The sequence below is a fragment of the Atractosteus spatula genome, chromosome 17 (assembly GCF_055471065.1).
Source record: "Atractosteus spatula isolate fAtrSpa1 chromosome 17, fAtrSpa1.hap1, whole genome shotgun sequence".
NCBI lineage: Eukaryota > Metazoa > Chordata > Actinopteri > Semionotiformes > Lepisosteidae > Atractosteus > Atractosteus spatula.
Genome location: NC_142722.1, coordinates 11705522 through 11718716, shown reverse-complemented (window position 1 = coordinate 11718716; position 13195 = coordinate 11705522). Strand labels below are relative to the sequence as shown.

The 13195-nt window shown below is 40.0% G+C and overlaps 2 protein-coding genes across 8 annotated transcripts in view; both read left to right on the top strand.

Moving 5' to 3' along the window:
- ep400 (E1A binding protein p400) overlaps positions 1 to 2488 on the top strand; it is a 36084-nt gene extending 33596 nt beyond the window's left edge. For all 7 annotated transcript variants that reach the window (XM_088935503.1, XM_088935505.1, XM_088935502.1 and 4 more), the window contains 2 exons: positions 277 to 357; positions 679 to 2488. In XM_088935503.1, coding sequence (XP_088791629.1) covers positions 277 to 357; positions 679 to 957 — 360 coding nt within the window. In that variant the 3' untranslated portion in view covers positions 958 to 2488. The remainder of the gene's footprint in view (positions 1 to 276; positions 358 to 678) is intronic.
- A 1558-nt stretch (positions 2489 to 4046) lies between these two features.
- On the top strand, positions 4047 to 11368 carry noc4l (nucleolar complex associated 4 homolog). Its single transcript, XM_088935762.1, has 15 exons — positions 4047 to 4212; positions 4589 to 4712; positions 5299 to 5405; positions 5843 to 5950; positions 6556 to 6705; positions 7034 to 7133; positions 7297 to 7331; positions 7417 to 7467; positions 7646 to 7757; positions 8060 to 8120; positions 8405 to 8515; positions 8890 to 9053; positions 9428 to 9510; positions 10218 to 10331; positions 11139 to 11368. The coding sequence occupies exons 1-15, from the start codon at positions 4057 to 4059 to the stop codon at positions 11253 to 11255; spliced, it is 1593 nt and encodes a 530-aa protein (XP_088791888.1). The 5' UTR covers positions 4047 to 4056; the 3' UTR covers positions 11256 to 11368.
- Positions 11369 to 13195: the final 1827 nt, after the last annotated feature.

Sequence of the window (13195 nt, the reverse complement as noted above, 5' to 3'; positions counted from 1 at the left end):
AGTTTGACTACGTATTTGTTCTCATTGATGTTTATTGCGAAACCACTGCTAACAATGCGGTTTACTGTAAATTCTCAGAGTGAATATTGTGGGCCGAGTATCTCAATAGTGTACAAATAAAGCCAGAGAGCGCTCATTGGCAATATCATTCTTTCATAATTATCATATACAAAGAAAGAGTAAAATGTTTGGAAAAATAGTAAGTTGCTGGCAAAATTTAAGACATAACATTACATGCACAGAAGCGGATTCTAAGACCTTTTTGTTCATTTCAAGGTTTCAACAAAGCTACCACAGATAGTCCAACAGCAAGCTGCTGTGGCCAATATTCAGCAAATGGTGTCAGCTCCACAGCAGGTGAGACAGCATTTTACAAACAAAAATGTTGCAAATTTAAAAAAAAAGATCTAAAAAAGTAGATTCTTTCTGCATCTCTTGAAATGTTTGCTTTCTGCAGTTATAATTCCATGCACAATTCAGCAATTTGATACATTGCTTCAGACTTTGCTAGAAGGAAAGCCAAAGCTTTTTAATATCCGTTTGTTCTATAGGCACATTTTTCAGCTCTTTGTTCACAAAAAGAGACTTGCTAGCTTAAGACCGTTTCAGATGCTTGGTAAATACCATCCCGTGTGCCGTAACCAACATTTTCTTTTCTTGTCTGTGCAACACAAAAAGATGCAGGGCCAGCCACAGACGGTGTCCTTATCCCAGGCCACCCCATCGGCCCCCCAGCAGGTGCAGGTGATCCCAGCAGCCACCGCCACGTCCCAGGTGCAGCAGAAACTGGTCCAGCCGCCTGTGGCAACAGCCGGCTCCCCGCAGATCCAGACCCCTCCCCCGCAGAGCCCCGCCCAGGCGCCGGCCAGCTCCGACGCACAGAGCCAGCAGCCGGCCAAGGTGCAGGTCAAGACGTCCCCAGCTGTGCGGGTCAAGGCGCCCAACAAGCCCAGTTAAAGGAGTCTGGGCACATACAGTAACTGCCTTTTCACAGGCTGCTGTCCTGATTGAACTGGGTGCTTTCCACGTGCATACACACAGACTCTGAGCACCTGTCCTCCTTGTCTTGTGCAGTAAAGGTGATGCAGAATATAAAAAATGATTTAAATTGTGTACAGTGAAGAGATTTTATCCCTACCTATGGACCGCAGTTGTTGGTATATGAAAGTTAGTCCCACACATGAATTGTAATCAACTTCAGCAGATGTTGGAAAAACAGCTGCAGAAATTGAAACATTGTGTTCAATGAAAATGTTTTACTGACTGTCTTTAATTCTGTCACTGAGGCATTATGAGAAGATGGTTTTATTCCTTGTATTACAGCTGACTGCTGGTGGTATTAAAAAATCCCACTGAAGGATTACTACCAGATTGTTTCAAATTTACTAAAATTGTTAGTTACTGTAGTATAAAAAGAAAACTGATATATTGTGGGTGTAAAAAAACAAAATGTGGTATTTCTAACATTCAGTCTTGTGAATTTCTACATCTCATTCATATTCATTAGGGGTGGGCTGAGGCTTAGATTTAGTCAGTGGGAAGTTGAGAAATTGATGTGAAACTGCTTGTAAAAGGTGTAATTTAATTTCTTTCCTGCTCCTCAGTATGTTTTTAAGTTTCATCATTCCATGAAATTTTGCCTTTTTTATTTTCTGTGCTGTGAAAATACTGAAATTTCCCTCAATAGTGAAACTGTCCAAGTTGTGGTATCTGTTTTTTTAATAGTACCACAAAAAATCTATTTCACCCATATGAGGTGGGAAACAGATTTTTTTTATCATCTGGAAGCTTAACATTTTAAGTGCTTAAAGAAAAATTTAAGGTTACCACAGCCTGAGGACTTTAGGAAATTGTATCTATATTTGTATGAATTGTTTGCAAATGTGTATGTTCATACAGTTCAAGCAGTGAAATATTTAAGGTGTAACTTGACACTGTGGGGGGTTCAATAAGAAATCAATTGAAGGATAGTCAACAGATGGTTTTTTTTCCAACCCCAAACAAGGAAGCTAAGTAATAGCTGAAATTACAATTAATTAACACCTTTATTTTGTGTTATGGCTGTACACTTACCAGAATTCTTCAGTTTCAATACTGAAACACGTCTTGTAAAAAATACCGGCACAGTACTTCATTTGGGGAGGGGGGGTCGGTCAAAAAAGGTGAACATGCAGTATTGATTTCTGCCCCAGCTTAATTCAGTCTTCAGGGTGGTTGTCATTTTAACATGCTGTAAAAAAAGAAAGCAAAATATATTTGTTTTTCCTATTGTTTAACCATTTAATTGGATATTTCTTTTATATTTTTGTAAATATTCATTGCTGAGGACAGATTCTTATATTTTCTGTTTTGACATTATAAGTGTATCTTGTTGCTTTATGGGACTTGTGTAAATAACCTGTGAAGATCAAAGTAACAGAATTTGTACTTGTAAAGTAGCATTTCCATTTTTTCCAGCCTAATTGTAATAAATTGTAAGTTTTTTTAATGTGTTCTGTTTTCATTATCAGATGGCCATGGGCCAATTAGATTACCTAATCTAGGGGATGACATTTTGTTTCATTACAGTCATATATCGCATATCATCCTTGTTACAATAAACAAGGGGAGAATAATTAGACTGAAATTCTCCATTGCATTAAAGACCACAGGGCATTCTGTATTACAGTGAAATTGGAGCAATAAATGAGACTTAGTTTTAATCAAATGCCAGTTTTATCTAAAGCATATGAACAGATAAGGCATGTCTTTTTTTTTTTCTTCACAAGAAAATATACTGAGCTTCAACTTATCACTATATACATATTTAGCAAGAAGTATAAGGATTCTCAATACTGGTAAAATGTTTCTGGTGTCATTTTGATTAATTGATCATTCCTGACAGTGATTCACTTGAGTGTTAATCAATGACAGGTCGAGGAATTGATGTGCGACTGCTTATAAAAGGTCTCATTTAATTTCCTGCTCCTCAGTATTTGACTGTCACATAATCAACTAAATTCTCCCATTAGAGACTTGATGGCCACTGCTGTTGAAGGTGATGTAATCTGGTTGAATGTCAAGCCTAGTGAAAATGAACAAAGTAAAATCGGAATGAGCCACTGTCCCCTGCTTGTAAAATAACAACCTGTAGAATGTCAGTATACTGAAGGCCAGACTAAGTCATTGTACTATCACTCATGATGTGGTCTGTTCATAGCCAGCAATTTCAATTTGGGAAAGGTGTTGGAGGCATTCTCAATGCTAGACCACACGTGTCAAGACCATGAGTCACAACACCTCACAAAGATGGATGTGGAGGTCTGTGTGTGATGAGCTGGGTAGGAGTGTCAACCTAACTGCAGGCAGGTACACTGATCTTGTCCTGGGTCACTTGCCTGCCGGTGGGCTCATCCTGACGCAGCCGCATTCCAGCTGGACAACACGTCTCCTCACACAGAAGTAGGATTAGTTGGGCTGACATGACCAGTCACATTCCTGTCCAGGCTTTACCAGAGGAATGAAACTGTATTCAAAGCATGCATTCCATATGTCAAATATTAAGTAGAACAATGAGTTAATCTATGTCATGTCTTTTCTAAAACATCAGTTTTATTTGTTGCAGTTATAAGTGATAAATTAGTGATGGTCATTATGCAATCTTGCAGTTGTTTGGCCCGGAAAGACTTGTTTTGTATAATTTACATCCCTGTTTGAGTGGCTCTTATTTAATTAGTGTTTGTGTCTGCTCCATTTTCTAATCTCTTTGTATGTTCAGCTGTTCCTCTATCTGCTTGTATTATATGCATAATGTCTATATAGTTTCTATGTATGTAGGGAAATAGTTTCCACTAGGGAACAATAAATACTTCTTATAACGTTTTTTTTTATTTTACACCTCTGTAAAGTGCAGTCAGATGCTATTATTATTTTTGTTTTGCTACTTTAGTATCAAGAGTAATCCTAAGAATCTCCACTACCTCGTGAATTTTTTTTAATCTTCCAACCAGTAGGAGGAGCTCCAGACAAAAGTCAACGACAGGAATTGACTCGCTTACGTCATATCGCGCTGTAAACATGGCGCCGTCCAGGGATCGCAACGTGAGATTGGGGGAATCTGACCAAGGAAAGAGCAAGAAATCGTCTAAAACAGAAATAAACAGTAAAGTAGATCTTGTTCTTGAGAGCAGGAAACACGCAAACGCCGTCTTTGATATTCTTGAGTATCTACAGGTATGAAAGACTGATCTTTCTGTTGAGAGCGTCTTACCTCGTCATCACACTTCTTACAAAACCAGCAACTGTTACGAAATTTAAATGTTCTGTTTTGTGTGTCTGAGATTTTAATTTACGTTGGTAGTGAGTCTAGCAATGATTTGCGATGAAAACGTTTTTGATCTGTATCTTTGAACGTTTGGTTTGAGTGTTGCAATTATTTTTTTTTGTCGGACAATAATGAAACTCCATGCCGTTTTCTGTTTAGTGTTCTTTAATTATTCTTCGTTTTTTAAAGTCTTTACACTATTATTGTGACGTTGAAACGTGAGAAGCATTTTTTTTACACTAACAATCCACACGGTTAGTTTAAGACAGTTTTGTTATCTCCTAGGCAGAGAAAGAAGATGAAGTTGTTTGTGCCGTCAATGCCTGTAACAGGATGTTTTGTGCCTTGTTGGAGAGAGGAGATCTTTTTATTGGTCAGTTACCGAAGGAGGAGGAAACGGTGGTGACAGGTAACGTGGTTTGAATTCTGGTGTGTTTTAAGCTGAATCTGGTTTATCTGCTATCTGTAAGAGTGCATTGAAAGCTTACGCTGTATTATCCAGTTGCATTACATCAGAAAAGACTTGCATTATAATAATAATAAACTTTATTTTATATAGCACCATTAAACGTGGCTTCTCAAGCCGCTTTACAGAGCAACAACAGAAGAAAATACACAGTTTGAGGAGACGGTAGATGGGGGTACTGAATACAGTAGGAGCAGAGGGGTAAAGAACAGAACCAGAGCTTTTGGGCATAACAGGTGAAGGTCCTGTCAACCATAGAGGGTAAACGGGCTTAGGGGACAGATGGGAGACCGAAATTGGTTCTATGTCAAAAATGAAAAGACATACTGGAAAATGTTAGTAAATAAGTTAATCCAAGGTATTAATTTAATGATTGTTCTTACTAAATCAGAGCTCTATAAATGCACAGGCTGGTTTCCTGCAGACAGATATCTGTTTTAGCTGTCACTGCAGGGAGCCATGTATCTAGGTTTTTGTAGCTTCTCCAATGGAGCACAAGAACCCCATTAATTATTCACTCTTGTCACAGCTAATTACAGTGCTGAAGAGAAGTACAAGATGTGGATGAGACACCGCTACAACAGCTGTGTGGAGCAGCTGCAAGATCTCATGATCCATGAAGCATACCGGGTCAGAGTAAGGAGTTTCAATCTGTAGAAAACAAGAGTGATACCATATGTGTGAAATTTCTAGTGTGACAGCCGTGTCATTCCAAATGGAAAGCTGTATAGGAGTGTGATCCTGCAATAGGTAGGACAAGCTGGCCTTGTGTGGGATCAGGTTCATTAAGATTTCCTGTGTTCCAGAAGATTAAGCTTTCTATTTGGTGTTCTTCTTTTAAACAAGTATTACTTGTTTTTAATTGAATGGCAGAATTGTTGTAAAAGGATCTTAAAAGCAGTAAGTAATAATGAAATTGAAAGCGTTGAGACTAACCTTTGCAATCTTTTTTAAAAAAAAATTTAAATGGATTTAAGACTTTTTCTCCTTTCGGTGTGTCTTCTAAAAATATAGTCTTTGTCTCAGGGAGGGAGAAAACTGCATGCTTCATTTGTGTCTTTGGCTCTCATTAGGAGTGTGCTCTGTGCACACTAATGAAGTTGGTAGAAAAAGAAGGCAAAACCCCATTAATTGCTGTAGACTGGGATGAACACTACAACTTCCCTCGGGAGCATTTGAAAGTAAGTCTCCAACATCTTTTACTGAGAAGAAAGTACCCAAGTATAAGAAAAGTGTGGCCGTGCTACCATGTTTGGAAATGTAAAGATGGGCTGTTTGTTTTGTCAACACTATTATAATGAAGGTAACCAAGACCCAAAGGACTCGAGTGGAAAGTAGTGGGAAGAGCATCTAAAATGTAGAGCAGAAGGCAGTCTACCTAAGGGTTTATTGGAGTCTGGAACAAGCTATCCTGCCATGTTATTGAAGCCGATACCGTGAATTTGGCTGGATTATAAACCAGGATCGGTTAACTACTAGTTTCTAGTCGAGCTACAGTAGATCAGCTGAATGGGCTCTCATAATGTCTCGTAATGGAAGACTTCTGGTAATCTTTCATATATTAAGTGTGTTAGAAGAATAAAAGTCCACGATAAGTTAATTGGAGATTATTTGAATTATGTCTTTTTTTAAAACAAAATGTTATACTTTGTGTATAGTTTTGTTTTAAATGCTAAATAACGGTATACAGTTTTTGATGCCAATTTGTCAGTGCGGCAGCTTGTAGTCTGCCGTGTGTCATCTGAGGCACAGCTATTTTTCATTCTGTACCTGTGTTGTGTTTCAGTCAGTTGTGGAACGGCTGTTGTCCGAAGAAGAGGACATGTCTCTCCTGATCTCCAGGTTTCAGGAATTCCTGGATTTTGAAGATGTGCGGTATTACGTCATGGGATTTGTCACTGAGAACGTGGCTAAAGTGATGCAGAAAGCAAAAGAGGTAAAAATGGCAGGTCAGCCCAACTCAGCATGAAAGTAGCACTGTTAATATTCAGATTTTACATGACCTCGGTAGAATTGTTATTTTTTCATATTCATGCAATATTTTGTTTAATTCAGAAATGTAAATGTCAGTCTTGCATGTCCACACTACAAAAGTCTTTGTTTATGCCTTGCCAGGAGTATTACTCTACTTCCAAAGTGTGTTGCTTATCCTTTTATTGGTCTTAACTCTGTGAGAATTTGAGAAAAGATAAAAAGTCTCAGAAGCAATCCTACTGTGTAATTTAGTATCAGACTGGATAATATGTGGTCCTCTTTGTTTCCAGGCAGTGCCACTATATCAGAACAATGTTTTCACCCTAATGACAAACATCACTATGCCCAGCCAGCAGACAGATTTGGTCAACTTCCTGGTAAAACAGGAAGGTGAGTCTGCATTCATCGACAATGAGCATCTCTTTTTACTTTTTTTCTTTCAGTATTAACAGACCAACTAAGCTGTTTTGACAATTTTGAAAATGTATAAGATATGAAACATTTTATCCATTACATTAATAATGTCTTTAATAATTTCTTTTTTGTGTTACAGCAAAACACGAGGACTGGAAAGCAGCAAAACTGAAAGTAGGTAGCAGTTCCTTCTTAGTGCGCTTCAGTGTGCAGTCCATTCCCTGTCTGATATTCACTGGCTGGCTTTCTCTCCTCCCAGGATCACAGACGGGTCTTTGAACGCATGTGGCTTGGCTTTTTGAAATACAAGGTAAGCATGCAAGAAAGATGATCTCCCTTTGAAGCAAAGAAACGAGAGGCTGGGCTGTTTTCTTGCCTGGCATGTTTTCACTTTTGAGCTGCCTGTTTTTTACTTCATAAATTCTGCCAGAGACGTTTGTCCTACCTCCCCCACAGCTTCATTTCCAGTTTTCTGTTTCCAATTTCAGTTGCCAAGCGGGATGTATAAAAAAGTCCTGGTCATACTCCATGACTCCATTCTGCCACACATGAGCAAGCCAGCCTTGATGATAGACTTCCTCACAGCGGCCTATGATGTTGGTGAGGGGTGCCAAGAGTGTCTCACTTTCTGTTTCCCATTGCAGTCTCAAGTCAATAACTTTTCTATTGACTCATACTAACTTGGATCTAAGCCAGGTGGTGACTCTTTATGAAGATTTTGTTAGTTTTCTTGGAGGATGGGATCATTGTGTCTTTTTTTTCTTACATCCAGTTTTGCTGTTATCAAGAAAATAACATTTTAAAGGTCCATTGTTTGTCATTTTAACTGTGGGAATTATGCCCTAGTTGTTATATATTGTACAATTTCCCCCTTTTGACATTTTTGTTTGTGGCTTTTTCAGGAGGAGCAATTAGTCTTCTGGCCTTAAATGGCTTGTTTGTCCTCATCCATGAGCACAACCTGTGAGTATTTCTGCTGTGTTGGTCTGTGTTGTGTACGTTTGAACATGCCTTCAGGGAACGGCTGCTAAACTAGGCCTCTGTTCTGCTATTGCTATCTGGTTGGGTGAACTATTGTCGTAAATTTAAAATGCTTCTTAACTACAGAAAACATGACGGAGAACAGCGTAGCTGACGGGGATAATCGTGTAAACAGTTATATTTCTCACGATGCTGTCACAACGACTCAATGCAGTAGTTGTCCCCGAGTTAACTAGCTGGATGTTGGTTTGTTTTTTTTATTTCAGAGACTACCCAGACTTTTACAAGAAGCTTTACAGTCTCTTGGAGCCATCCATATTCCACGTGAAGTACAGAGCACGTTTCTTCAATTTGGCCGACCTCTTTTTGTCCTCAAGGTGAGAGGCTTGCACATCGGTTTTATTTTTTTCATTAATTCCTGAATATAACATTGCGAGCCATGGGTGCAGTGGAACACCTGCTAGCAACAAAATAAGCGAGATAGACTGTATTTGTGTCCCGTTCTTTATAAGCGCCATGGGCTTCTGCTTTAAAGTTGGCTGGAGTTCCTGTCTCGGTGATGAAGCTCTTTTTGCTCAAAGAGCAGTGAATAACATGATCATTTCATGTGATAGGCGTGGAAATATTACTTTGTTTTTGTGTTCGCCTGTATGCGTTAGCATAGTTCCTTCCTATGCCAGGTTTCCATGTTAATGTCCTCCAGTTGGCTGGAGTTCCTGTCTCGGTGATGAAGCTCTTTTTGTCCCCCCAGTCACCTGCCAGTGTACCTGGTGGCGGCCTTCGTCAAGAGGCTGTCCCGCCTCGCGCTGACCGCGCCCCCCGCCGCCCTGCTCATGATCATCCCCTTCGTCTGTAATCTGATTCGCCGGCACCCCAGCTGTCGGGTCCTCATCCACCGGCCCAGCGCTGCGGAGGGTAGGCCCACTGTCCCCAATAACAAGGCCTTTTCTCTAGCCACTGCACAGCTCTCCTGCTGCGTCGCGTCAGGCAGTCGGGATCGTTGAGTTGCTTTACGCTCCACCCTTTTAGAAATCTGCTGGAGACGTTGTGCACTGATTGTATGTCCAGCTGAATCAGTAAGCTTACTGGGACATTCAGTCCAACCCCAAATAATGGAGTCCCTGCAACACTTCCATGTCATTTACAGAATAAATCAGTTTTCTGTGCCTTTCCTATTTGAAATGGAGATTTTCATGTTTAATTGTTAAATCTGAAACATTTGAACATGTGCCTAAAAGATCCAGGGGGGAGGGATATTAACCTGACTTTTGTTGTTTCTTCCGCACCAGCACCGTGTGAGGATCCTTATGTCATGGAGGAGACGGATCCAGTCCTGTGCCACGCCATGGAGAGCAGTCTTTGGGAACTGCAGGTGGGTGCCCGTGCCTTTTTCTTCAGACATCACAGGATGTTGTGCTGAAGATGGAGAGCGAGGCCAGGATTCCCACAAACATCCACTTCGCACACGGGGAGGGTGTGCTTGACCAAGCGCTCGGTCCCAGGCTGTGCTTTAGTGGTTATACACACATCTGTCCTCATGTGTATTACTTGGAATGTAATACATGTGAAATTTAATGTTGAAATTTCATCTCTGCGTGAAAAAGCAGAGGCTCCCAAGCCACAGACATATCCCGAAATTATACATCTAAAATTGCCTCTCAGAGCTGACCCGGCAGTGGTTGTCAAATGTTTCTTGGTAGTTCCCTTCATTTGCTCATTCCCTTCATTCTGCAAGTACAGAATGCTGTAGCTTTTGTTTACAATAGGGCTGCATTTAAAAACATAAGGAGAGACAGCAAGAAAATGAACCTTTCCTTAATACAGTCAACGATGCGTGGTCCTCAAACAGCCTCCTCATGGTAAACACCTCTACTCCTACTCTGTGTAACCTTTTTTCCCCACCTAGCAGGAGTTGAGCTGCAATTCAGAAGAAGTTTTATTATCCTCTACTACGTGTTACAAGCCCTGCAATCCATAAGGCCTATAATTAATTGAACTGAATATTTCAGACTGAGCCCCGCAGGGCAGGTGTCTGAAAACTCAAGTAATCTGTCTCTCCTTCTCCTGCCTCCTGCACAGACCCTGCAGAAGCACTATCACCCGGACGTAGCGAAAGCAGCTGCTGTGATCAGCAAGCCTCTGTCTGAGCTGGAGGACGACCTCAACGAGGTGCTGGAGTTGTCTGCATATGAGGTGATGGCACACTATTCGGAGGCTGTGACGAGGCCTCCTTGTCCTATTTTCATGCGCGTCTCCCAATTTCTCACCTGCCTACATATTTAGGGATGACCTTACAATATGTTTATTTTCCTCACTGAACTTCATTGCAATTTAACTATCATTTTGCACAGCAAACTTTACTCAAATGACTATGCCAGCCTGGTGACTGCTCATTAGTTTAAACCAGTGATTGCTTTTAGACCAATAGGAAGACTGTTTTGAGATTGCAGTGTATTCCATTATTTTAACACAGCCTGACTGAAAGCACCAGAGGCATTTCTCTTTTCCTTCCTTTTTCCGTCATTTTCTCCTGTTTTTATTATTTCAAATATGAGAGATTGCATATAAATAAGATGTTGATCCACAAGGAGTAGCAGGAAGTGTTGGAAGTGAATGTGGAATGTATTTTCTATGCTTTTGAAATAGTTGCGGCTCAATCCCACCCCACCCCATCCCATCCAATTCCTTCTTTCTCCTAAGGACATCCTTCAGTTGAGGCTGCTGTGTTGGTCATGGTGTATGGGAATGAACTGCATTTTCCATTAGGTCCACCATTGTCCAATAGAATTAAAATGAGGGGAGTGTTCTGGCTTTGGGAAAGTTGTGGGAATATGGATATTCTGTCTCCATATTCCCACTGTTGCCCCTGGTTAGTGTCTGTTCATGCAACTCCAGGCGCTCCGTTTTTGTAGTCTGCAGGTATGCATTCAGGTCTGTATTGGACAGTAACACCCTGCTTTTTGTAACCTGAGAATTAAACAGCGGCATGTATGCTTTCAGATCTTTGAGAGGGACCTGAAGGCCAAGGCCGGCCCTGTGCCACTGGAGTTTGAGCCAGCCAAGGAGCTCCTGAACAGGCCTGGGGAGGTTGTAGGGCAGCATTTCACTTTGGAATAGACATCGGCTTTTTTTTTTTTTAAAGTGCTTCAATTACTCTTCTAATAATACAGATCAGAAAGGACGACCATGTCAATTTTAGTGCTAAAATAAATTTGTAACAAAAAAATAAATTTGCGATGATCCTTACTTTTTTTTTTCTCCCCTAATAAACATGAAATGCTGAAGTAATGAATTAAAGGATGCACACCAATAAATCAAAGAAGAAACAGGAATATGAGAGAAACTAGTCCAGTTCAGAGAATAGTTCCGGGTGTGTACAATGAAAACTAGAAGCTTTCATTACATCGGGAGAGGTCCATGGGGTTTGTTGTTTTCTCTGATTTACAAAAATCAATGTAATATGGAAGCTGCATTGTCTTTTTAGGGTATCAGTAGAAAACTTGCATATTTTAACGTTTGTGTGCTTCTGTATTTTAAGACGTGGCAGGCAAGTCTTGCACAATTGTTCATGAAATATGTTTTTCTTCTTACTGTACATTTTCTGTCTCAGAATTTAGACATTTTTAAGTCCTCTTTTTTTCAGTTTCAGTAATCTGCATAACTGCTGTCTCCACTGGGCATATTTAATTATTTTTCTGAGAGAAAAATAGTTCAGTAATTTTTCTCAGGCGTCTTTTGTCTAGTTAATAAAAAACATAGACCAGTCATGCCAGTGGGCACCTGGGTAGACCAGTAAGAATCTGGGAACCTTGACATGGAAGCAGAAATGAAATCACAGCTTCGATTCCAGAATCTCTCAAGGGAGACTTCATTTTAAGATGCTCATTATTCCCATGTTCCCATATATGAGGGCAAGCACAAGGCTTATTTCTCATCGGTTTCCTGATCTTGGCAAGATGCAGGAAAGGGGCTGTTAATTTCAATTGGTCCAGTCCTTTTTTAGTTTATAGTGTGATTTCATGAGCATAAGTGTCTTTTTATAGATGCTATGTAGGCTAATATATAAATTGTATGTACCTATACAGCACATGTACTAAAATGGAAATTCTTCTCAGTGCCTGTAGTTTAAATATTTTAAAAACTTGAGCATTAAATATTCCTAAACTCCCTTTTAAAGAATATAATAGATATGGATGCTGGGCTACTAGAGCATCTGAACAGTTTAACACAGGACTTTTTCTGTCCTCATCAAGCTATCATTGGCTGAAGTGTGAGCTGCTCAACCCGGCCTCAGTAGATCACTGCTCTCACAACTATAGTAAAATAATGTAAATTCCATTATGTTTGCTTTCCTTTGTGTTCTGGGACACTGCTGGAAATTGGTGTTGTTGATGTTGCAGACTCCTATTTAGGCAGAAGCCACAACCCCTGACCAGCTTTGCAAACACAAGAAAGTTTAAGACAATCTGGGTTTTTAAAGACTACATAAGGGTTGCACTGAATCACCTTTATCACAGTAAGAGAAGTTTGTTTATTAGAATTTGATACACGCTACCAGTATATTAAAGGGTGAGGAAACTCTTGGGTGTAAAGTTATATATGGCATTGTGCAAGGGTTACCACTAGAGGGTGATGAGACCTTGAAAAGTTTTGTACATCTTGATTGTACAGTAGCAGCGCTCATCTCACTCTCCTTAAAAATATGTAGATGTAAAATTTTTGTAGATTTCTTTTATCGGATTAAATCTCTATTCTGTCTCAACAAAATTAGTTGAATGTCACAAATTGCCAGCTGACCTGTTGTCTATATATCAAAAAGCTCCATTTGTTCTTCCAGAAATAAATAGCCAAGCAGAAAATCTGTCAGCCAAACCATATAATGCTAATTATCTGAAGGACATTTAGCCACGTGTAATTCGTCATTATTACAGAAAATCTGAGAAGGAACATTAATATCGTGGTTCTGTATTAGGTGTTTGGTACGGGATTTGACATCTTGTTTCCATGCCCCCATACAGCTTTTCGGAGGCGGGCTGTGGAATGCTCTTTCAAATCCC